We start from the raw sequence: 24,110 nt of genomic DNA, 5'->3' as shown, positions 1-24,110 counted from the left end.
AAACTGTCAGAATCAGGGTAAAGTGGATTCCATGCAGCGAAAGCAAACAGGGCTGATGATAGTAATCAAACACACCTGTGCCCCTTCCCCACCACCTTTCCATTCCCGTGGTCAGTTGGCACAGTCTTACTGACCCTGCTGCGCTGGGCACTGAGGAGACGAGGCCGGGCCCACAGTGCTGACCATAACCCGTGTGGAATTCCCTGTTTGAAGGGAAACTGACCACTGAACTGGAGATTACAAGTTAGAGTGGAAAGTGACATGGTGGCGGAGGGCTGTAGAGGGGCAGGGTGTGTGAGCCCGGAGAAAGTCACATAACCTGGAAGTGAAAGGTGATAGGGAGTAGGTAAGGTCGGAAGGATGGAAGGACTCAGCAGGGGAAGCGGGGTAGCAGAGAGCATAGGACAATGTTCCAGGCAGACAGAAGGGCAGAGGCAAAGGATTGGATTTTACCAGTTAGGAGAATTTTCTAGGGGCTGGAGCACAGAGGGTGTGTGTTTTGGAGGCAGGGTGGGCAGGAATGTGTCCTCCTTTCCAGAGAGAGTTGGAAGGCATTTGGGGGTGGTTCTGAGCTGGGGAGACATAATCAGAGTTGGGTTTCAGAAGGAGGACTCGGCCTGTTCTTCTATGGATCGACTAGGGGGGAGGGAACAAGACTGGAGGCTGGGACCCAGCTAAAAGAAAGATGCTCCACATCACCAGTCATCCAGGAAATGCACATCAAAGCCACATGCAGTAGATGACTTCACACACCCCAGGGTGGCGATGACAGCCACCAAAACCACAGAAAATCACAAATTTCCGTGAGAATGTCGGGAAAGTGGAACCTCCTGCGTTGCTGATAGGAATGCCATGGGGCAGCCACGGTGAAAAACAGTTTGGTAGCTCCTCAGAGTTAGACATCTGACCCAGCAGCTCCACTCATAAGTATATGCCCCAAAAATGGAAAACAGGGACTTCAATATTTCTTGTACACCAGTGTTCACAGAAGCATTATTCACAATAGCCAAAAAGAAACCACCCAAGTGTCCACCAACTGAAGAATGGATCAACAAAATGTGGTGTAACCATACAATGGAGCATTACTCAGCCATCAAACAGAATGAAGCTCTGATACACGCTACCACAAGGGTGAACCTGAAAATATTACGCTACGTGAAATAAGCCAGACACAAAAGGCCAATACTGCATGATTCTATCTACATGAAATATCCAGAAAGGGCCAATCCTTAGAGATAGAAAGCAGGTGAATGGTTGCCAGGGGCTGGCAAAGGGGAATGGGACGCCACTGCTTAATGGGTCTGAAATTCCTTTTGGGGTGACAAAAAAGTTCTGAAACTAGAGGGTGGTGATGGTTGTGCAACATTGTGATGTACCTAATGCCACTGAATTGTACACTTTAACATAGCTAAGATGAGCTGGGCGTGGTGGTGGGCACCTGTAATCCCAGCTACTCGGGAGGCTGAGGCAAGAGAATCACTTGAACCCGGGAGGCACAGGTTGCAGCGAGCCGAAATCAGGCCACTGCACTCCAGCCTGGGCAACAGAGCAAGACTCCGCCTCGGGGGAAAAAAAAAAAAAAGCTAAAATGTTAAATTTCATGTTAAGTGTATTTTACAAGAAAGACCCAAAACCAGACATGGGGTCATGAGTTAGGGGTCCTGCAAATCCCAACAGCGTTTTTCCTTCTTCCCCTTTAGCCAGCAAACTCCAGGCAGTTTAGCTGGTGGTTTTCTTCCCTTTGCTCCCCTAGAAGAGCCACTCAGCTGCAGGTGCCCCAGCCCGGAGGCTATGGGCAGCTGCAGTCAAATGGCGGGTGGGGCCCCAGCACCTAGTGGGCCAACACAAAGGCCAGAGATGGGGTCATCTGGACAGAACTGCGACTGTGAGCCTCCAGATCTTTATTTGAGGGCTGGCGCGCCCTCTGGCGGGCACCTGGAGAGGTAATGCATGGCCCGGCCCCTCCTCGCTGCTCCCCTAGTCCCTGATGCTTCTTCCCACCTCCTCCCTCCCTGTCACGGGGAGCCCCAACTCCGCATTCCTTGCCAAGTATGGTGGCGTTGCCCTTCCCACAAGCACGGTGGCGTCTCCCGCATCGTGCATTGCTCTTCCCACCCACCTCACGTCCCGTCCCTGCCATGGGGAGCTTGCATTCCAAGTCCTGCATTCTGATTTCTGTCCTGGGTCCATCTCTTATCTCCCCAGGGACCTGTTACCAAAGCCCCCTGCTCAGTCACTCTCAGGAGCCCGCCGGCAACTTTCCGCCTCCCCCACAGTCCTCGACAGCAACTCTACAATGTGGGCCTCGGAGCAGGATTTCACTCGATTTGTTTTGTAAGAAAAGGGTACTTTTTGTTGCTCTTGGTAGAGACAGGGGTCTCACTGTGCTGAAGCTGGTCTTGAACTCCTGGCCCCAAGCAATCCTCCCGCCTCGGCCTCCCACAGTGCTCGGATCACAGGCGTGCGCCACCGCGTTGCAATGGCTGCACTAACCGCACAGAGCGTCCTTGGGATTCTGGCCTGCAGGGCGCGGCGTGCGCGGCCAGGCTTCCTACGCTAGGGTCTCCGAGGTCATCTCCGCCCCCCACAGACCCCCATGCCCCCACGCCCGGAGGATCCACAGGAAGCTTCCCACCAGGAGCTCGGCCCCGCTACCCCAGGACTCCGGCCGTGGGCAGCTGTGATAGGGCTACTCCTCTGGGTCGGACGGGGTCGAGCCCTCGCCTGGCCGGCGCCCCAGGGCCTGGTTCTTGGATTTTCCTCCCGCGCTCCCGGAAAGCGGGCAGGGGTGCAGCGAGCGCGCCGGCCGCCAGGGGGCACCAAGGGCCGGGGGCAGCAAAGACTCCTTTTGGCTTCTCCACCCACCGCGCAGGGCGCAGACCTCCAGACGCAGGGCCCCGCTCCCCTGCCCCCTTCCACACCGAGGCCGGAGCGGAGGCCCAGGGTCAGAAGCGCGGGCCCACGACCGACGCAAAGGCAGACGGGCCCTCGGGCGCTCACGCGCAGTCTCCAACTCCAGCCGGCCTCGCCGGCGCCAGCACCTCCGCGGGAGGCCCCAGCCTGGGAGCACGTGGGCCGCGGGGCTGCGGGCCGATGGCGGGGTGGGGACCAGCAGACGCGCGGGGATCCACGGGAGAACAGCCCCTTACCGTGGCGGGGGCGCTGGGGTCCCTCGGGGCAACCAGAGGACACAGGCTCGGTGCCGCAGGGCAGTCGGGAAGGCTTCCTGGAGGCTGGGCTTGAGCCGAGGGTGGGTGGGATTTCGGTGGCTGGTAGGGGGTGGGGGCCACGCCTCAGGAACACTGGAGCCACTTGGAGAACTGGCGGCACAATGGGAGATCCAGGAGGAGGAGAAAGCCGGAAAGCGAGCAGAGGTGGCCCAGACCGTGTAGGGAAGGCCTCTGAGACCCTGGCCGGTACAGGATGTGCTAAGGACCACCTGGTATGTAGTGAGTCTCCAGGCCTGCGAGCTAGGGGAAGGGGCTACAGGATCCCCGCCTTCCCCCAGGCTGGGCCGTTCCCCAGGAGAAGGCCAAGGTTGGCCTATGTAGGGTTCCCCAGCAGGTAGTCAAGCCCTGGCCTGTGGACGGGGCCTGCGGACAGTGCTGGAATGGAATGGAGTGCAATGGAATGTGTCCGAGGATGTCCTCATCCTCTCCAGGCCAGAAGATAACAGATGTGCAGGAGTGGAGATTTCAGAGACAGAACAGGAGAGAATCCAGAAGCCTCTTCCCAGAACCCCCAGCCCCTGCAGAGAGAGGACCCCCAGGCCTCCGGGAGGCTGTGCAGATGACACAGGAGCTCTGCTCCTCAGCACATGGACGCCCTGCTTAGGCCTCTCACCAGGCTCTCCCCTCTACCTGCGGGTGCCTTGAGACAGGACAGCCATGTTTTCCTTTGAGCTTCCATTTCCTCTCCCGACCTGGCCAGAGCAGGCCCAGGTGTTCTCTGACCTCCCTTCCAACGTGACAGGCCGAGGTGGGTGTGTGTACCTTGCACTGCAGGGACAGAACATGCAGATCCCGACTGAAGGAGAAAGACTTTAATCCTCCCCCTTGCAGGCCCAGGGCTCCAGTTAAGACAAGCAGAAGTGCTATTGTGCGGGGTACTGGAGTCTCCTGTGCTCAGGTTTCTTGCTGTCCTGGTAAGGCCTCCACTGCACCCACATGGCTCAAGACTGGTGTGGTGAACACCAAAGCTACAAGGTCTCCTGGGTGGTGGGGTCACGTGACTTCACGAGGCTTTGCAGGTGTCTGACTGCCTTCTTCACCCTCTGGTCGTTGGGGTCTGAGCAGATGACCTGCCCTGGACAGTAACCAGTCTACGGAGAGGGAGAAACCATCAGAGTCCTAGGACCATCCCCACCCTGCACTGACCAGGAGCCTGAGGCCCAGGGTCACATGGGACATCGATGGCAGATCTGAGATATCAGGTTATGTCCTCTGGGATTCTCAATCCTCCATGAGTCCCAGCCTTGATCCTGCCACTGCAAAGAAACTGTGGACCCTGCGGGAAGCCAGGGCTGCAGGACTGCTTGTCCCTCTCTACGGACTGTCATGTCTCAGAGACCTACAGAGGCTGTCCATCAGCTGGAAAGGCTGGGGTGAGCCCTGGCCTTCTGAACTCTCCTCTGGCCCCGGTGAGAGACCATATCAGCCCCTGGTTTGCTGCATGACCAAGGGGTCATCCCATCCATCTCTGGGCCTCAGTTTCTCAAAATGTAAATCCAGGACTTGGACCCCATGGCCAGGTCCCTCCAGGGTCTCAGTGCGTGGTCTGGAACGGCCCAGAGGAACAGGGCTGGCTGGTCAAAGGGAAGAGGGAAGAAGAATCCTGCTCTCCCCTCTCCCCAAGGTGTGGTCTGGGGGCTCCAGGGGCTGCCTCCTCCCATGCCCAGCTCCCAGGATGCCTGGGGTGGAGCAGACTTACACGATGGCATCCCTCGGACACTCTACCAAGGTCCTGTGCCACATGACAACCTTTCGGATACGAATGGCTCCTTTGAAATACTCAAGGCAGCACTCCTGGCCGACACCAGCCCTCGAGCTGCAGAGAGCTGGTGCAGGACTATCTGTGTGAGGGTGTGGCCTGCAGGGTGTACCATGTGTACCACTAGGTGTGTCTGTGGATGGGGGGTCTGCAGGGTACTCCGTGTGTGTGTGTCTGTGTATGTGAGGGGTCTGTGTGTGTCATGTGTGCATGTGCATCTTATGTGTGTCTGTGGGTGTGGAAGGGGTCTCTGTGTGTGTGTGTCTGTGGGGGGATCTGTATGTCTATGTGTGTGCATGTGTCTTGTGTGTCTATGTATGTTGGGGGGATCTGTGTGTGTCCTTGTGCATGTGCCTATGTGTGCATGGGTATCTGTGATCTATATGTGTCTGTAGATGTGGGGGTCTGCAAGGTGCACTGTGTGTGTCTATGTGGGGGTCCATGTGTGTCCATGTGTGTCTGTGGATGTGGAGGTCTGTGGGGTACACTGTGTGGTGTGTCTATGGGAGGGTCTGCGTGTGCATCTTGCTTGTGCCCATGGGAGAAGGATTTGGGGGCCTCCTGCATGTGTGCATCTGTGCATGACTGTATATCAGATGTGCATGCACTCAAACCACCACCCCCTTCACCACCTCTGGGCCAGGCTCTGGCTGAGCCTTTCCCGGCAGCAAGTAATTCAGGCCTCACAACCGTATCTGGGAGGCAGGTTCTCTATTACCCCGTTTTACAGATGATCAAATGGAGGCCCAGAGATGTGAAGACACTTCAGATCTGTTTTCTCATCTGTGTGAAGAAAAAAAAAAAAAAAAAAAAAAGTATCCAAAACTTGGAAATGGGCAAAATGATGATTATGTTGCTTTTAAAAGTATATATTATACATTTTCTACGCATTTCTCCCCCAGCTGTCCTCGGACTCTCCCAGGGATAAAATTCAGTTTGACTACCTCTGATTGGGGCCCCGCCCTTTCACAGCCCTGTGATCTTAGAGCAAACTTACAGCAAACTTAAGGGTGGGACGATGTCATTTGTCTGATTGAGAAGATAACCCGACCTCCAGTCCTCACCCTAAGTACTTCTTCATCTGGCTGTTCATTTGTATCCTTTACAACAAAATGGTAATCGTAACGTGTTTTCCTGAGTTCTGTGCACTGTTTTAGCAAATTACTGAACTGGAAGAGGGAGTCATGGGAACCCCCAATTTGTAGCCATGTCACACAGAAGCATAGGTAACCTGGGGACCCTCTACTTATAACTTGTGTCTGAAGTGTGGGGCAGTCATGTGGAACTGAGCCCTTAACCTGTGATGTCTTCACTAACTCTGGAAGGGTCAGTTGTTAAAACTGTAGGACACCCAGTTGGTGTCTGCAGAGAATTGGAGAATCGTGTGAAAAACCAACACATTTGGTATCAAAGGTCTTGTGAAAAGCAGTTTTTCTTTACTACCAGTAACAGGTGATGACCCTATTTTCTCCATACTGTTATACTGTCCTGGTGTCCACAAATAGATTCTGCTGTAGGATTTACTGAAGAAAACCATCACCTAGAAATGGACTTCTACTAAAAATTGTTCAAGGATTCTGGGACAATAAATCCTCATCTTAACATGCAAAAAGAGGGACACAGAGAGATTTCAGATTTTAAAAATCTGATTTCTAACTTCTTAAAGACTCAATATTTGGCATTACTGGAATTGCTTTGCTGCCTATCCAGAATTTGCTACAGCTGAGTAGAGGCTGCCTTCTTTAGGTAGGACATGCACTCTTCAATTCTCCACCCTGCCTACTCCTTCTTGTCACTCTGAGCAGCCTCATTCATCTATCTGACTTTGAGGACATTTGAGTATCTCTGGGCCTGCAGGGATGCTTATGAGGATTTGGAGTTTGCTGGTGATGGTTAAGTCTCATTTACCAGCGATTGCTTTTCTCCTGTTTTTATCTGTGGCATGTCAGAAGACCTGGAACATGAGGATCTGAAGGAACAGTGATGCTCCCAGTCCAATTATCTTAAATAACTGTCCCACATTCAGAAAACCTCCAGTGGTTTTGAACCTCATTCTAAACTAAATGCAGACTAGCTTCTGTTCTAAGTAGCCTGGGGGCCAGAGACAGCATACGCCTTACAGAGCTCACAGGTGGGCATGGTGAGGAGAGGGTGTGTGGCACTTGGGGGATGGCAGAAGTTATCTTGTCCTTTTCTTGCCTGTGTTTTCTGGTCCCTTTCTTACTACTTACTATTGGGCCTGCTGTTCTTCGGCTTCCTGAGAATTAGCTTGCCTGCTCCTATTATTGCTTAGAATTTTTTTTTTTTTGAGACAGAGTCTCGCTCTGTCACCCAGGCTGGAGTGCAGTGGCACGATCTTGGCTCACTGCAGCCTCCGCCTCCTGGGTTCAAGTGATTCTCCTGCCTCAGTCTCCTGAGTAGCTGGGACTACAGCCATGCAACACCATGCCCGGCTAATTTTTGTATTTTTAGTAGAGACAGGGTTTCACCATGTTGGCCAGGATGGTCTCAATCTCCTGAGCTCGTGATCCACCCACCTCGGCCTCCCAAAGTGCTGGGATTACAGGTGTGAGCCACTGCGCCCGGCCTATTGCTTAGATTTTTTTTTAAGTGTTGAGAGATTCCCTTCTAAAGAGTATCTTGAAAACCATCAATGAGACTGGGAATCCAAGGCAGCCACCTTCCTTCAGGACCTGAAAAGCCATGTGTTTATGCAAGAGTTCCAGTTATTACAAAATATAAACGCTGTAACATGCTATCTTGTTGACTACATTTTATACTTACATAAAGGGCATCCATAGTAAATGTCATTTTTGACAGCTGCATAGTATTCCATGTATGCATATATAACAATGTAATATGCAAAAAACTTACTAATTTTCACTCCTTAGAGTCCTAACAAGACTGAGTCTCTCTTCTTACTTTAAGTCATTTTTTTAATATCCGTTTAAAAGCTGCCTGTTTGTATCAGTGTCTAAATTACTTATCTTTAGATATTAATGTTTTAAGAGACAGAGTCTTACTGCCACCCAGGCTGTAGTGCAGTGGTGGTCATAGCTCACTGCAGCCTTGAATTCCTGGATTCAGGTGATCCTCCTGCCTCAGCCTCCCAAGCAGCAAGGGCTGCAGGCACACACCACCATGCCTGGCTAACTTTTTTTATTTTTTATAGTGATGGGATCTTGCTATGTTGCCCATACAGATCTGGAACTCATGGCCTCAAGCAATCTTCCCGTCTCAGCCTCCCAAAGCACTGAGATTACAGATCTGAGCCACCATGCCCAAATACTATACTTTTATATCACAAATTTTACAAAACTATTTCCACATTTTGTGCTTTATCTTTTAAACTTTAAAACAAAAACATATATGAATATTTAGTTTTCAGTAGTCAATTTATCAGTACATACCCTGTGGCTAGTTTCTGACTTTCATCTAATGCTTAGAAAGGTTTTCTCAATACATGAAAATTAAAAATGTACTCATATCTTTTTCCTTTTTTAAATAAATCTTTATTTTTCATCTTTTCAAAAGTAATACATGCTTGTTGTCAAAAATTAAACAAATAAATTAATGTGGGTAGAGTGAGTATCTTTAGTATGGGTTTTCCTATCCAACAACAAGGCTTCTCTCTCTCTCCATTTATTCAAATTTCCTTTCTAAAGTGGCTCTCAGTGAAGACTTAAATTTCTCCATACAAGTCTTCCATAACTGTTTATTTCTAGAAAATCTACTTTTCTTGATGCTGCTGGGAATGAAATCTTTTCCTTCATTATATTTTCTAATTCCTGTTAGTACAAAACAAAGCTATTTATTCTTGGATGTTTCTCTTTAAGTGGTCATCCTTTCCTGATTAAAAATTGAACAGAATAAAAACTGTTTCCATATGAAGACTCTGCCATACTCTTTCCCTCTTGGGGGTTTTTCAATGGGCGAATCTGATGATACTTGATCCATTTTGGCATTAATCTTGAGAGTTTTCTACATCTTTCTCATTATTAGGATTTTCCTTCACTATGGACACTCTGATGCTGACTGAGCTGGAAGCTAAACCTGAATGCTTTCCCACACACACTACACATATACGGTTTCTTCCAAGTGTGGACTGTCTGATGTATAATGTAGTCAGAACTAAAGCTGAAGCCTTTGCCACATTCCACACATCTGAAGGGTTTCTCCCCAGTGTGGCTTCTCTGATGCCGAATTAAATGGGCATTAACATGGAAGGCTTTTCCACACTCCTTACACTGAAAGGGTTTCTCTCCAGTGTGAATTCTCTGATGCACAATGTAGTTAGAACTACAGCTGAACGCTTTCTCACATTCCATACATTTGAAAGGTTTCTCCCCAGTATGTATCCTCTGATGCCTAGTTAGTTTGGCATTGATACTGAAGGCTTTCCCACATTCCTTACATTGATAGGGCTTTTCTCCAGTATGGATTCGGTGATGATCAAGTAGGTTTCTTTTAGAAGTAAAGCATCTCCCACATTCATTACATTCAAAAGGTTTCTCCCCAGTGTGAATTCTCTGATGCCGCATTAGTTTCCCATTAACGCTGAAGGCCTTTCCACACTCATTACACTCATAGGGCTTCTCCCCAGTGTGAATTCTCAGATGCTGCCGAAATTGGGAGTTACACCTGAAGGCCTTCCCACATTCATTACACTCATAGGGTTTCTCGCCTGTGTGAATTCTCTGGTGTTGGATTAACTTCCCTTTGACACTGAAGGTTTTTCCACATTCAGTGCATTCATAGGGTTTCTCACCTGTGTGGATTCTCTGATGCTGAATGAGTTTTGTATTATTATTGAAGCCTTTTCCACACTCTTTACACTGACAGGGCTTTTCTCCTGTGTGGATGCTCCGATGCTGCCTAAGCTGGGAGCTGCACCTGAAGCCTTTTCCACATTCATTACATTCATAAGGCTTCTCTCCAGTGTGGATTCTCTGATGCTGAATTAATTTTGCATTAACATTGAAAGCTTTCCCACAGTCATTACACTCGTAAGGTTTCTCCCCAGTGTGGACTCTCTGATGTGTAATATATGCAGAACTACAGCTGAAGCCATTTCCACACTCCTTGCACTGATAGGGCTTTTCTCCCGTATGGATTCTCTGATGCCTACTTAGACTTCCATTAACACTGAAGGCCTTCCCACACACCTTACACTGATAGGGCTTCTCCCCACTGTGGATTGTCTGATGTGTGATATAATGGGAACTGTAGCTGAAGCTTTTCCCACACTCCACACATTTGAAGGGTTTCTCCCCACTGTGAAGTCTTCGATGCCAAATTAATTTCTCGTTAATGCTGAAAGCTTTGCCACACTCCGAACACTGATAAGCCTTTTCCTCAGTGTTGTTTTCTTGATGTTGATTAAGTTGAGAGTCACACCTAAAGGGCTCCACTAATTCTTCACATTTGAAAGGTCTTTCCTCAGAATTAATTATTTCATGCTTAACGAGTTTTGTATCAAAGCTGATGGCTTTCCCCAATCCTGTACACCCAGAGGGCTGCTCTCCCCTGATGGTATGACACTGATATGAGTTAGAACTTTGACTAAAAAAACACTCCTCCATGGGGCTTGTCTCATCTTTCACTGTTCCATCAATGCTGTCGCTCTTCTCCTTCTTTGTATTTCCTGTTGAGTAGACTTCCTGTTGTTTCTCTAGAAGAGAGGCTTCTGAAAAGTCTGTTTCCTGGGAAAAGTCCCTTTGAAGTTCAAATGATACCTTCTCTTTTCCTTCATACATTTCCTTTGTCAAATCATTGTCAGTCTGAATATCTACTATAAAAAACAAAACATAAAATGTCATGTAAGAACCATGTTAGAAAAAAGAAGAGAACTGTGCTAGAGAAGACCATAATAATCGGGGGCTCCTTAAAATCATCAGACTAGTTCAAAAAACCTAGGGTTTCTCCATAAGGTGGAATAACTAATATGTAACTAGTAAAAGAATACAATAAATCCATACATGCTGACATAAAAAGACATCAAAGATACAATCAAACGGAAATACAAGTTGAAAAACCGGTATATAGAATAGATTTTCATCTGTGTAAAGAAAAATATAAAAGGCAGATATATATACTTGTACATATCTAGAAAACGTCTAGAAGAATCCATAAGAAACTAAACAAACTAGCATAGGAAGTTTGGTGGACTTGCTTCCCCACTTTATACACTTTCTGTATCGTTGAGTCAGTGTCAATATTATAAAGCAATGAAAGTAATGATTAAAAAAAAAAAAAATCACCAGTCTCACTGTGCCTAAAGCAAGGCCACTGTAGAGAACATAACCAATCACATGAAGGTTAAAAGTGACAGCTGGGCGCGGTAGCTCACGCCTGTAATCCCAACACTTTGGGAGGCTGAGGCAGGCGGATTGCCTGAGCTTGGGAGTTTGTAACCAGCCTGGGCAACACAGTGAAACCCTGTCTCTACTAAAACACAAAAAATTAGCCGGGCATGGTGGCACGCACCTATAGTCCCAGCTACTCAGGAGGCTGAGGCAGGAGAATTGCTCGAACCCAGGAGACAGAGGTTGCAGACAGCCAAGTTCATGCCACTGCACTCCAGTTTGGGCGACAGAGCGAGACTCCATCCCCCCCCAAAAAAAAAAACAGTGACAGCAGTGGAATAAAATTCTAGGTCTTGTCCACCAGATCAGCATTCTTTAATCACACCATGCTTTTCTACACCCTGCAGTTTCTTCTTAGTTGTTCCTATGGCACTCAGTTCCTTACCTAAAAAGAAAAAAAAAAAATAGAAAATGCTGAAGAAGGAAAAGGCACAGGATCCAACAGGATGTGGCAACTTGGGGGATGACAAAAGTCAGCAGCAGCAGGGAGCAAAATGGAAATAATTTTGTTTCTTTCCTTAGAATGTTAACTGTGGGCTTTCCAAAATTCCTCCTTCAACTTCATTTCTACTTTAGACAGGCTCTATTTAAGGGCCATTTCATCCCATTTCTTCCTATTCCTCCAAATACTGCATTAACCTTGCCTTTTCCTTTCACTTCTTCCTCCAATCCTAAACTTGATCATACCCTAAAAGTCTTTTCATAATACCAATAGTCTTTACAACTAGAACTACTGATCTCTGCATTTGTTCCCAACTTTCTCAAAAGCTGAGTCCCAAAATGCTGCCTCATATTTTTTCATCTTTCATCACTCCTCAACCATATGTAATATGCCCCCTGCCCCAATATTTCATAATTGCTCTCAATAAGCCCCTCCAATTGCCTGGATTCCCCAGCAAGCACTTTCTAAATAATATTGGTCTCTTCCCAACTAAAAAAATAATACTCATCTGTTGCTATAGACTGAATGTTTGTCCTCCCCACAAATGCATACTCTGAAATCCTAACCCCTGATGTGATTGTATTAGGAGGTTGGGCTATGGCAGAACCCTCATGAATGGGATTAATGACCTTAAAAAAGATCCCAGAGAGCTCCCTTTCTTGCCACCATATGAGGATACTGTGAGAAGATGGCTGTCTATTAGCCAGGAAGCAGGCCCTTGCCAGAAGGAACCTGCCTGCACCTTGATCTTGGACTTCTTAGCCTCTAGAACTATATGAAATAAATTTCTGTTGTTTATAAGCCATCCGATCTACGGCAGTCTGTTATTGTAGCCCAAACTGACTAAGACATCTATTCTATCAGATGTCTAGTCATCCTCTCCAGAAGTCTACTCCTGTTTTGCTGCATTCTCACCAACACTGAATATAATTTAATTATTCTCAATATCATAGGTGAAATATCTCTCCTTGTTTTCATTTTCCTCTCTTCCAGTGAGGATGGCCATTTGACACAGTTCCAGCAAACGAGTCTTAAACAGGTATTACTGAGTGGGCTTCTGAAGATTTTTAAAAAGAAAGTCAACACTGCTGCCATGGGCCTCATGCCCTTTGCCCTCCCTTCTGCCTGCCTAGAGCCTGTTTGATTCCTCATCCCAATTAACCCATACACATTGACTACATTAATGTTTCTATCCCCAGCTAGGATCATGATGGGCTTCCTGGAAAAGTCAAAGACTTCAGGACAGTCAGCTGCCTACAGGACAAAATACAGGGTCCTTTGATTAAGGACCTCACAATATCACTTTTTTTCCTGTATTTGTCAAGCCCATTATATGGCAAACTCTCCATTTCCAAAGCATGCCTTCCTTGGTCAGGTATCATCTGATAGAATGATCAAAGGGAATAAAAACCCACAGAAACCATCTAAGAAAAGTGAAGACTCACTGAAAAATGCAAGAGAATCTCACAGACCCTAAATGCAAGAAATAACAGGGGACCTCAGGGGAATGAGAAGTCATTTGGCAGCTACTCTGTTGGCACCAATTGGAGTCCTGCTCCTTCAAGTGTGGTCTGGTAACCAGAAGTACTGGCATCACCACATCACTAGGGAACTTCATAGAAATGCAGACTCCACACTTACTGCATATCTGTAAGACCTCAGGATTCATTTACACATTCACATTTAAGAAGCAAAAATCAAGAGCACTTCCTCCCTTCCACGTTACCTTCTCTGTGTACAGCTGTCTTCCCCAACACCAAAATAAAAATATTGAACTGAGCATGCACTATAAGCTAGGCACTTGATATGTGTTATCTCATTTAATCCTCAACCCACAAGACTAGTACTATTACCTTCTTTTATTATTAACCCATTTTCAGAGATGAGAACACTCAAATAACCCACTCAAAGTCACACAAATTAGGAAGCAACACAGTTGGGACTGGACTTCAGAAAAGTCTCCTCTAAAGACTGTGCTTTTAACCACTTCTGTCTGTGTGAAAAGGCTGTTAATTCTGTATCCTCCACACTATGTGAACAATGCTTAGAAATGCCAAGGAACCCCCAAATTACTGAGTCCATTAATTTTGTCTGAGAAAGGCAGGATTCCAAAATTAAGAACTGAAGAGTCAGAATGAAGGGTTTGAAAAAAGATCTGTTCTTGGAATTAGACACAACAAACTTTGAAGACAGATAAGGACTACCTATCTCTATGAATCATCAAAATGTACTTAAACTTTACTCTGTATGACCGGCCAATAAACATAGTATGTTTATATGTTGCTAAAGTTGGTTTTATGCCTAAAGTGCTAAATTCCAACAGAATGGGAAATATGTACCTTCCTTACCAGTCCGGAGGCCCCAGAGGCCTGTTCCTGCAGCCAGTGGAGATGGGCCCCCCAGCTCACCTCCTCCCTCCAGTTGTGAGATCACAGCAGGTTTGAGAAGTGGAAATCCTGGTTTGGGAGAGGTAAATAGGAGAGACAGATGAATAATCTCCCACAGATAAATTCCTAAGCCTCTTCTCAGATTGTCTCAGCAGTGGGGAGAGAAGGTAAGAACCCCAGGAGGTCCCAAGCCTCAGGACTATAGGAAAGTACTGTGGGGCTTAGGAAGGACTACAGAGACCTTGGAGACGTCTAAAGCTTTGGGAGGCAAGTGTGGGGGTTGGGAGTGAAGGCTTGGGAAAGTGTGGGAGCGCCTGGGAAGGGCCCAGACTGTAGGCCTAGGAGACCTCATGCAGGGCAAGCAGGGAGATTCTGCCCAAAGGGATACCACTTTTCGACCTTGGCCTGAAATATCCAGAGTACACTGAGATCCTTGAAAAGACTCAAGATAGGTAAGATGAGGGGGGAACTGAAGATGCCACTATGGAACAGGAAGTCACTGGATTCCAGTGTTTCCAAAATATAGCTTTCATGTGTTGGATCAACAGTACATACCAGTTCCAAGCAAAGTCCTATATAGGCCTACAAAAAGCTTGGTGTTTGCCCCTGCCAGTAACCTCTTAGTCTAGGAAATTAGGAACAGCTCTGGGGTTCTCACTCAGTAAAGGATTACCAGAGATCCCCCCAGTAACCTGTAAGGGAGAAGCAAGCCAGAAACCCCAATTGGCAGAGTCCAGATTCCCAGGAGAGAGAGGACTTACCCAGGGAGGCCACATTCCCATAGTTCTCCAGCATCACATCCCTGTACAGGGTCCTCTGTGCAGGGGACAGACCATCCCATTCCGCCTGGGTGAAGTACACAGCCACGTCCTCAAAGGTCACCAACTTCTGAAACAACAGGTTCCTGCTGCCCTAGGGCCAATTCCATGGCTCAGGCCCTAAGTGAGGGGCAGAGGGCAGTATAAGGGCTTGGGGAGGGTGCTTGTGAGAGCACAAAATATTAACAACAAGGGAAACATCTCAGAAAAAACATTGAGAAAGTAAACTACAGAGTATCCAACTTCTCCCACAGCAGGGAAACCTCATGCCATTTTTCACACAAATAAGAGGTAACGTAAGACAGGCTGAAAGAAAAAAAATTTCTATAAGCAAATTCTCTAAAGCCAACTCCACTCTTAGATAAGCTGCTCCCTCTCGGCAAACTCAGGGCAGATCCACCAGCAGTTCCCACACCACTCCCCTGAGGTCTTGGCTCCCCTGCACCTAACCTCAGCCCTGTTCCGCTACCCACCCATCGCCTTCATCCTCACAGCTCAAGCCACCCCAAAGATCAGCCACGGCTTCTGTCTCATTCAGCCCCACTGGATTCCCCTCACACACCCCCTAACAAGGGGCTGTGCAGCCTCTGCTTGAGCACCTCCAGCCACGGATGCTCCATGCTGCCCAGGCTGCGGGGTCTTCCTGGAAAGCCAGAATTTTCCTTTCCCTCTCCTATTCAAGTCTCATCCTTTCCAGCTTCTCCGAAAGCTTCACTGTCTCCAAGAACATTTGGGAAAGCAGGGAGATCAGCCTTCCCACTGGCCAGCTACTCTCCCTTTGCATCACTAAGCTATGTGGTTGGCACAAGCTTCACCACTCAGGGATGCTGCGTGTCGTTCTCAGGCCCAACCACCCCTCCTGGGCAGCTGCAGCCTCTGACAGGCTCACCCTCTGCCCACCTCAACCTGCTCTAACAACCACAGGGACTCACTGGCAGGGATCTGCTGCTCAACTGTTCTCTGCCAGGATGTGTCTTCCTGGAGTCTACTGACCTCCACCCAACAGCAATTCTAGTCCAACCTCTAGGTGTTTCTGTGAGTCTTCTTTGTGTGACCTTCAACAAGTAACTTCTGTGCACAAAATATAATGTCTTCACTGTGCGCTGCCACCACAACCTCAGTAAGTTGGCACTTCCTTCTGAATTTACACCTCAGATGGGGTCAGAATCATCCACAAGAAACCCCAGCCAGAAACCTGGAAATTGTTCTTGACTTCCCGCCTTCCTTATTATCATGAATCCTTTGACTCTCTATGTCTGAAAGATTTTTTTTTTTTCTTTGAGATGGAGTCTCACTCTGTCACCCAGGCTGAAGTGCAGTGGCGTGACCTCAGCTCACTGCAATCTCTGCCTCCCAGGCTCAAGCGATTCTCCTGCCTCAGCCTCCTGAGTAGCTGGGACTATAGGCATGCACCACCACACTCAGCTAATTTTTCTATTTTTAGCAGAGACAGGGTTTCACTATGTTGGCAAGGCTGGTCTTGAACTCCTAACCTCAAGTGATCCACCCGTCTCAGCCTCGCAAAGCGCTGGGATTACAGGCGTGGGCCACCACACCGGGCCGTGATTTTTCTCTTAAGCATTACTTGAATCGGATCCCTCTTTAATGATGGCTTTCCTTGATGAAGCCCATGTCACGGGACCAGTGGGATTCTTCTTTGTGAAGTGGTCACCGTGTTTTTGAATCTTCCTTACCAGTTATTCCATACACATCACAAACCTGACCAAGTTAACATCACTGGTTCCACAGCTGCCTTATGGCTGAGCAGTTCTGAATCACTTAATAACTCTGTGATCCTGGGCAAGTTACTCTACTCCCCTTTTGCCTTTTCTTTTTAGGTGGAAAGAGTACAACACAGCACTTATCACAGAGGGTGGCTGTCAGGAGCAAACGGCCATACAAAGGGCTTAGCATGTCGCCTGGAGCATAGTAAGCCTCCAACAATACAACTAGTGTGACTGTGGCTATGATTGTTCCCAACCTGTAGTCCATGGAAGTCCATGGATGAGCTTCAGGGGATCCGTGAAGTCCCTGAAAGTGTATGGAAAATTTGGTTTGCAGGTTTATTTTTCTGCAGGACAGGGTGGGAAGTTCTTCTCAGATACCTAAAGTCTGCATGCTAAGCTTTGAAAGCTTCACAAGGACAATGAGACATTTCATCCCATGTGATTCTCTTTCCCCTCCCTTGACTCCACTCCCTGTGACCTTCTCTTATCCCTGAATTAAGAGGCACAGCCATCCTTCTCTGATCAGGTCCTGCTGTTCCTCTTCCCTACATCCCCACCACAGATAGTCCAATCCTCTGTGACTGTCCTCCACTCACACTCCTGCACAGAACATCCCACAGGGGCAGCTTCCATGTCCCCATTCACCCCGAGCCCTATGCTGGGGGTGCTCCTGTAGAGAGGAGCAGAGACCCTCAGTGTGCAGAAGACCACCACCCTCCTGCTCTCCTGCTCACTCTCCCGCCGCCTCCACTCGCTACTGTCCTGGTCTTTGCCAACCACCCCGCACAACACCTCTTTCCCGTAAGTTGCAGTCCAGCAGGTGGAAGCAGCTGTCATCCCGAGGCTCACCAGCTCCCCTTCTCAATGTTTTTCAATCTGAAACTGCCCAGAAGAAGAGCTGAAGGACCAACAGCTCACCTGGGACCAGGCTGTCAGGTGCATGGCTGCCATTCTCTGGTCCCCCTCTCAGAGAAGGACTGGAGCTAAGGAGAAACACAACGAGAAACAAGCGTGAGGCAAGTCACCCCCACCAGAGCAACACAGCCCCTCACAGAAAATGCAAGACACAGGTAGCTTGCATCCAAATAAGAGTGCAAACAGGAGCTGCCCAAGAAGGGAGTGATCTGTTCACTGGCTCAGTGCCTAGGACTCCAGGCTATGACACTGAAATTCACTGCCAGGAACCCTAGGACTTTACAATTCTGATACATATCACACACACAGAAGAGTGTATATATAAAATTAAAAAATAAACAAAAATTTAAAAATAATAATAATAAGAAGAGTGCATATAAAACCTGCTGGGCACGGTGGCTCGTGCCTATAATCCCAACACTTTGAGAGGCCAAGGCGGGTGGATCAATTGAGCTCAGTTCAAGACCAGCCTGGACACATGGCAAAACTCTGTCTCTACAAAAAATACAAAAATTAGCCAGGAGTGGTGGCACGTGCCCATGGTCCCAGCTATTCGGGAGTATGAGGTAGGAGGATCACTTGAGCCCAGGAGGTCAAGGCTGCAGTGAGCCAAGATCACACCACTGCACTCCAGCCTGGGTGATGCGAGTGAGACACTGTCTCAAAAAAATAAAAAATAAAAATAAATGAAATAAAATGTAGGCAGAACCTAAAAATAAAGCAAAGAGTCATGTATCAACAATTCAGTTCAAGAAATAGGACAATAGCAAGATCTTTGACTTACTTCTCTTTCTCAAAACAAGTATCATCTTCAGTATCACAGCAGGAAAAGCTGGGCTGGCTGGGCTGCAGCCCCAGTACACAGGTCTGGGGAGTCAAGCCTCAGGGAGGCAGCAGCCGGAGAAGAGGAAAGCTGCCCCCAGTATCCTGCCCCATTTCCTCAGAGCTCTGAATGTCTTCAAGAATCCTAACACCTCTGGAGAGGTCTTGGGAGGTCAGTCCTCCTCAGGACAGCACAGGCTGTCTTTAGGAAGCTGAGCTGGAAGTAAGGGACCAGGCTGTTTCCCATACTTTCCAGTCTTCTGATAGTGAATGAGCCAAGGCCTGCACTTCTGCCTCAGCTCCTGAGAGAGATCACTGTAGCAGCCAGTCTCGTGACCCAGCACCTCTTGTTCACTGTATTCAAAAACACAGGGACTGGTGATTTTCTGACTTCTACTGCCCTTAAAGTCATTCTTGAAATTACATTTTCCTAAAAAATATCATCCATTTCTTCCAGGATTTCAACTTTACAAGTACAGACTTGCAGAAAATACTGGTTCATGATTCTTTCCATTTCCTCCATATCCAGAGCTAGTTTGCTTTTCCCACTTCTTCTTTTGAATATATGTGCTTTCTAGACCTTTTTCCCAGGGTTAGATTAGAGACTAAACATTTATGTCCCTGCCAAATTCATATGTTGAAGCTCTAGCTTCATGAGACAAGTGACTGTACTTGGAGACGGGGCCTGTGAGGACGTAATAAGGATAAATGAGGTCCTAAGGGTGGGACTAAAGGTCCTAAGGTTAAATGAGGTCCAATAGGGCTGGTGCCTTTAAAAGAAGAAGAGACCCAGAGCCCACGCACCCACTCACCCCCTACCTCCCCCATGTGAGGACACAATGAGAGGGCTACTATCTATGAGCCAGGAAGACAGCCCTGGCAGGAGCCAAAATCAGCTGGCACCTTGATCCTGGACTTCCAGTCTCCAGGACTGTGAGAAGTAAGTATGTTGGTGAAGCCACCCAGTCTATGGTATTTTGTTATGGCAGCCCAAGCAGACTAATACAGTTAGGCTGAGCAGTGGTTTACTTATTTTAATGTGGTTTCCTTTTGTTTTCAAAGAACCAGCTTTTCTAGCTGAGCAACACTACTTTCTTGTATTTGTTTTAAATTCACTAATTCTGCTGTCTTAGTTTCTTCCTTCAACTCTGTAAGGGGCAGTGTAAGCACCACTCCAATCCTCTTATCTCATCCTTAGTCCAGTTCTACAGAGGCCTTAGTCAGCTTTGTGAAGCTGCAACCTACCAGAACCTTCACAAGCACCTACATCACCTATATCTGGTTCCTGCCCTGGGGCTTCTCTGGTGTCCTATGTGGGACACCTGTGGACACCTGCTAGGCCCTGAAGTGCAGATGCGTAAACACCTGTGGGACCCCCTTGACCAATGACGGAGAGAAACCAATGGATAAATGTTTTCCCCGTTGATCCCCCAGCGGGGCGGCCTTAAGACTCCAAGGCTCCTCAAAGGCCCTGCAAGGCAGAGCCTGTTGAGGGCCGAGCATACCAATGCATCCTCGCACCAGTTCTCCCATCTCTGTTTCACTCCCCTTGTCTTTCACTCTGCCCCTGCGACCACATTCCTAAATAAATTCCTACATACAAATCTTTGTTCCAAGTTCCGCTTTTGGGGAAGCTTAGACTACAAAAGCATTTTTCCTATTGACTTATTCATTTATTTTCATTCTTTCCTGTTTGGCAATTAAAGCCTATAAGGCCACAAATTTTCCTCAGGATACACTATTTGCCACATTCCAGACGTTTTTATATTTCATGTTCTAATTACTGTTTTATAGTCAGTCAGCAATTCTGTTTTGTCTCTGACCTAGTAATTGCTTAGGATCATTTGCTGTTGCTAATTTCTTCTGTTTATAAGTTCTGGCTTTATTGCATGCTGGTTATATAATTCAATCTACCAACTTCTACTTTACACATTTTTCAGGATTTTTTTATGACCCGTGTCCCTTTAAAAAAATATATTATCTGGTGTTTAAAGAGAAAACTTATTCTGTGATGGGAGAATATACAACTCTATTTTTAGATAAACCAACTCTACCAGTTACATATGTAGTGTGCGATAGATACCCCACTCAGCTAGTCAAGGGTGTATACCTGCTGCCTGAACCTTGAAGGCCAGGCAGTGAGTCAAGACCATGGGGCTCAGCAGAGAAGCAGGTGTCTGCAAGAACGTAAACATCCTAGAAAGTATTGAGAACCTACCAAGAAAAGTCTCATCGTTTAAATGCAGTAGACAGAGAGCCAGAAAATTCTCTTAAAAGTACTTAGAGACGAGGGGCAGCACAGGTCTCTAAAGCTGTCCTGCTGCCATCCAGCAGTAAGTATGTAAGTCCTGATAAACTCATCTACTTGCCAAGCTGGACTTGTCCAAGGCATTCTTTGGTCTCTTGGTTCCCTCCCAAGGGGAAAGTTTTTTTAAAATACGATTCCGGGTTTCTTCCTGTTATGACATTACACAGATTTTCTACATAATCCTTGATTACTTTTACCTAATTAAACCAAGATGGCCAGTGAAGAACTAACTCTTACAAAACACTGAGCTCAGATGTGTCATGAGCGAATCCTTTCAATGTTTCGGAAATGAGTAATTCTAACACTATGTAAACCGCAGCAGAGCACAGCAAAGTAAGTTTCCCAATTCTTTTTATGGTGCCAGCACAATACTGATACAAAACTATAGACTAGTCTCATTTATGAATTCTAATGCAAAAATTCTATCAAGGAATAGACTCCAGTAGTTCATTAAATACATCATGAGTGAGTAGGATTATCCCACGAAGATAAACAAACCTCAACGTTAGGATATTAATTAGTATATTTTTCACATTAATAAATCAAAGAAAGATAAACACACTGTCCATCTCAACAGATACCAGGCCAGGCACGGTGGCTCACGCCTGTAATCCCAGCACTTTGGGAGGCCAAGGAGGGCGGATCACGAGGTCAGGAGATCGAGACCATCCTGGCTAACACGGTGAAACCCCATCTCTACTAAAAATACAAAAAATTAGCCGGGCATGGTGGTGGGCGCCTGTAGTCCCAGCTACTCGGGAGGCTGAGGCAGGAGAAGGGCGTGAACCCGGGAGGCGGAACTTGCAGTGAGCCAAGATCGCGCCATTGCACTCCAGTCTGGGCGATGAGTGAGACTCTGTCTCAAAAAAAAACCCAAAAAACAAAACAGATACCAAAGGTGTTTAACATAATTCAACATTTGTGCCTAATTTTAAATATTTACATCCTAGAGAAACTCTCATACATAGGAGGTATGTACAAAAACGTTATCAGCACATTTTAATAACAAAAACACTGAAAACAACCCACATGTTCGCTGAAAATACACCGATAAATTTTCATACAGTTTTTACAATGGAACATTACCCAGAAGCTACACACAGAAAGAATTTGGGAACTTAACATTGAATTATGAGAGTCCCAGATAACTCATACACACAATGGCGTCATTTATATGAAGCTCAAAAAAAAAAAAATTTAAGTACATTGCTTACAGATACATGCATATGTACTTATTTTTTAAAATAATAGGGCTACATTAACACAAAATTCAAGATAACTGTTACCTCTAGGGGTTGAAGGCTGGGAGTTGGGTTGAGGAGGAGGAACACATTGATAAATTCAGCAGTACTGGCAATCTTCTCTTTCTTAATTGAGTGGTATGTTCATGGATGCTTTTTATTACTATATATAACATATAAATATATATTTTAAATAAATATATAAACCAGCAAGGATAGGGTGAAAGTGAGGACCCAAAATGTAATACAAAGAACAGCCAATGTGCCTAACTATATTACAATGAACATAACCACACCTAAGTGGTAGGAAAGAAAATGGGTAAGCAACTTTAGAAAACAGTATTTTGACTAAACACCATAAGATTAAAGACAAAAAGACCTGTATTCAAGTACTGTACTTTAGGTAGTAAATTTGCTTTTCATGGGGGTGTTAATTAGCGATTCTGAAATTATTAAATACATTCTAAAACTGAGTGAACTCGTAATTACGTTGCAGAAGTCATTCCCAGGTCATTGTCACCCCAGAGCCGAGAGAAGTAGGGCTGAGTTACCTTTTAGGGCCGACACTGCTCCAGGAGACAGTGTCCTCCAAAAGCCGGGCTTCTGCTGCCGGGTGACTGGGAGGGGCTCTGCGCTCCCACGCGGCCCTAATTCTTGACCCTATGTCAGGAGCCTGGGAGCACAGAGTCCATACTTGGGATGCACATAGGTTAATGTTCCTGCCAGACCTCAGCATGTCAAACGACTTGTGGTATCACCTCGGGCCGCTTCATGCCCACAAATATTCCACCCTTTAGCTGCACCGACACATCTTCCCCCAGCTGATCAAGTGCTAAATGCTCGGGGCCTCGTGGCTGGGACAGCAACACGGGTTTCCCCTTCCAATGGGCGCAACCTACTGAGCCACGAAGACCAAAGCTGGAGTTGAGGAGCGCGGAAGAGCACCCCGGAACGCCGCCCTGCTCCCTCTCCCAGCCTGGGCCTCCTGGCAGCGTAGGCCACTGGAGACCCAGCTGCACCTAGGGTGGGAGTGCGTCTCAGCCATACCCAGAGCCTGTGGGACAGGGCACGGCCCACGGCGCCCGGAGCCCTGCACTCACCTCCGCAGCGGGCTGCTCCCCGGCGCTGCCGGATGTGCGTCACTAGGCGGCCGAGCCTCTCTAGGAGCAAGGTCTTTCCGCCTCGGCGGTGGTCACGCCCGGCCAGCTGTGGCCGGAGCCCGGGCGGCTAGCTCGGGTCTGGCCCACGCGGACTGTTACCCCTGGGGAATGGGGCAGGTAAGAATTAGAGCCAAGCAGGGCCCAGCCCGGGGAGGTGAAGCTGCAGGTGCGGCCACGTGTGGGAGTCTTGGAACTGGACGAGTGGATGGCGCGCTGTCACTCACACCCACTGCCCCCTTTTGCTAACAAATAGTTTGTAATGTCCATCTTATTCTCCTGACCTGATACTCATACATAAGGGCCTAGAAAATCATACATAACATATATACCTACATATTAAAAAGTAATGTTATGCCTTAAGTGTAATGAAATAGATAAAAAAGAGGAACGTCATCTGTCACATACTTCAATGTGTTTGGTCTTGGCTGCTGCAGGAGACCTAATGAGGTGGTCGCCTTTACACATAGACGTTGTCTGAATGCCACAGCCACAAAGCTGTGACTTATATTGTTTCAAAAATCACAAAATTGTGATCCAAAGTGGCAAACACGTTTTGGTGAAGTTCTGAATGAAACACAGGACAATCGTCTCTTGATTATACAATAATTACATTCCTGGAACATCAGTGTATGTTAAAACTGTGCAAAAATACATGTTTATCCAGAAAACAGGTTTAGATTCAGATAATTTAGACATAGAATTTTCACCTACCTGAATGTTCAAGACATTTGAAAGTGTGAACATTTTTTTCAATGGGCAGGACTGTCCTGTACATTGCAGGATCCTGGCTCCCATCCACAACGCTAGTAGCAATGTTACCACTGACACCAAATATAACAAAATACCTACCATAAAATTCCAAAATGAGCTCTGGGGGAAGGCAGACAGTACTAAAAGCCACTGGATTGAACGACCCTTAAATTCCCCACCCCCTCA

The 24,110-nt window shown here is 47.1% G+C and overlaps 1 protein-coding gene across 9 annotated transcripts; it reads right to left on the bottom strand.

Moving 5' to 3' along the window:
* Window positions 1–8,478: 8,478 nt before the first annotated feature.
* Window positions 8,479–23,991, bottom strand: ZNF23 (zinc finger protein 23). 9 transcript variants are annotated; one of them, XM_011976752.1, is made up of 6 exons: window positions 23,886–23,991; window positions 23,115–23,275; window positions 17,647–17,711; window positions 14,945–15,121; window positions 14,205–14,252; window positions 8,479–10,780 (listed from the first exon to the last, which is right to left on the bottom strand). In XM_011976752.1, exons 4-6 carry the CDS (start codon window positions 14,976–14,978, stop codon window positions 8,988–8,990), a joined length of 1,875 nt encoding a protein of 624 aa, XP_011832142.1. In that variant the 5' UTR covers window positions 14,979–15,121; window positions 17,647–17,711; window positions 23,115–23,275; window positions 23,886–23,991; the 3' UTR covers window positions 8,479–8,987. The 9 variants fall into 9 exon arrangements, with proteins under 9 accessions (XP_011832142.1, XP_011832139.1, XP_011832137.1 ...); XM_011976749.1 differs by lacking the exon at window positions 23,886–23,991 and adding an exon at window positions 16,983–17,032 and having other exon boundaries at window positions 14,145–14,252; window positions 23,115–23,135; XM_011976747.1 differs by lacking the exon at window positions 23,886–23,991 and adding an exon at window positions 16,983–17,032 and having other exon boundaries at window positions 14,145–14,252; window positions 14,945–15,071; window positions 23,115–23,134.
* Between the last annotated feature and the right edge of the window lie 119 nt (window positions 23,992–24,110).

This window comes from Mandrillus leucophaeus, unplaced genomic scaffold (assembly GCF_000951045.1).
Source record: "Mandrillus leucophaeus isolate KB7577 unplaced genomic scaffold, Mleu.le_1.0 Scaffold17, whole genome shotgun sequence".
Taxonomy (NCBI): Eukaryota; Metazoa; Chordata; class Mammalia; order Primates; family Cercopithecidae; genus Mandrillus; species Mandrillus leucophaeus.
Note: the sequence above shows the minus strand (reverse complement) of the source record. Positions and strands in the feature narration are given on the sequence as shown.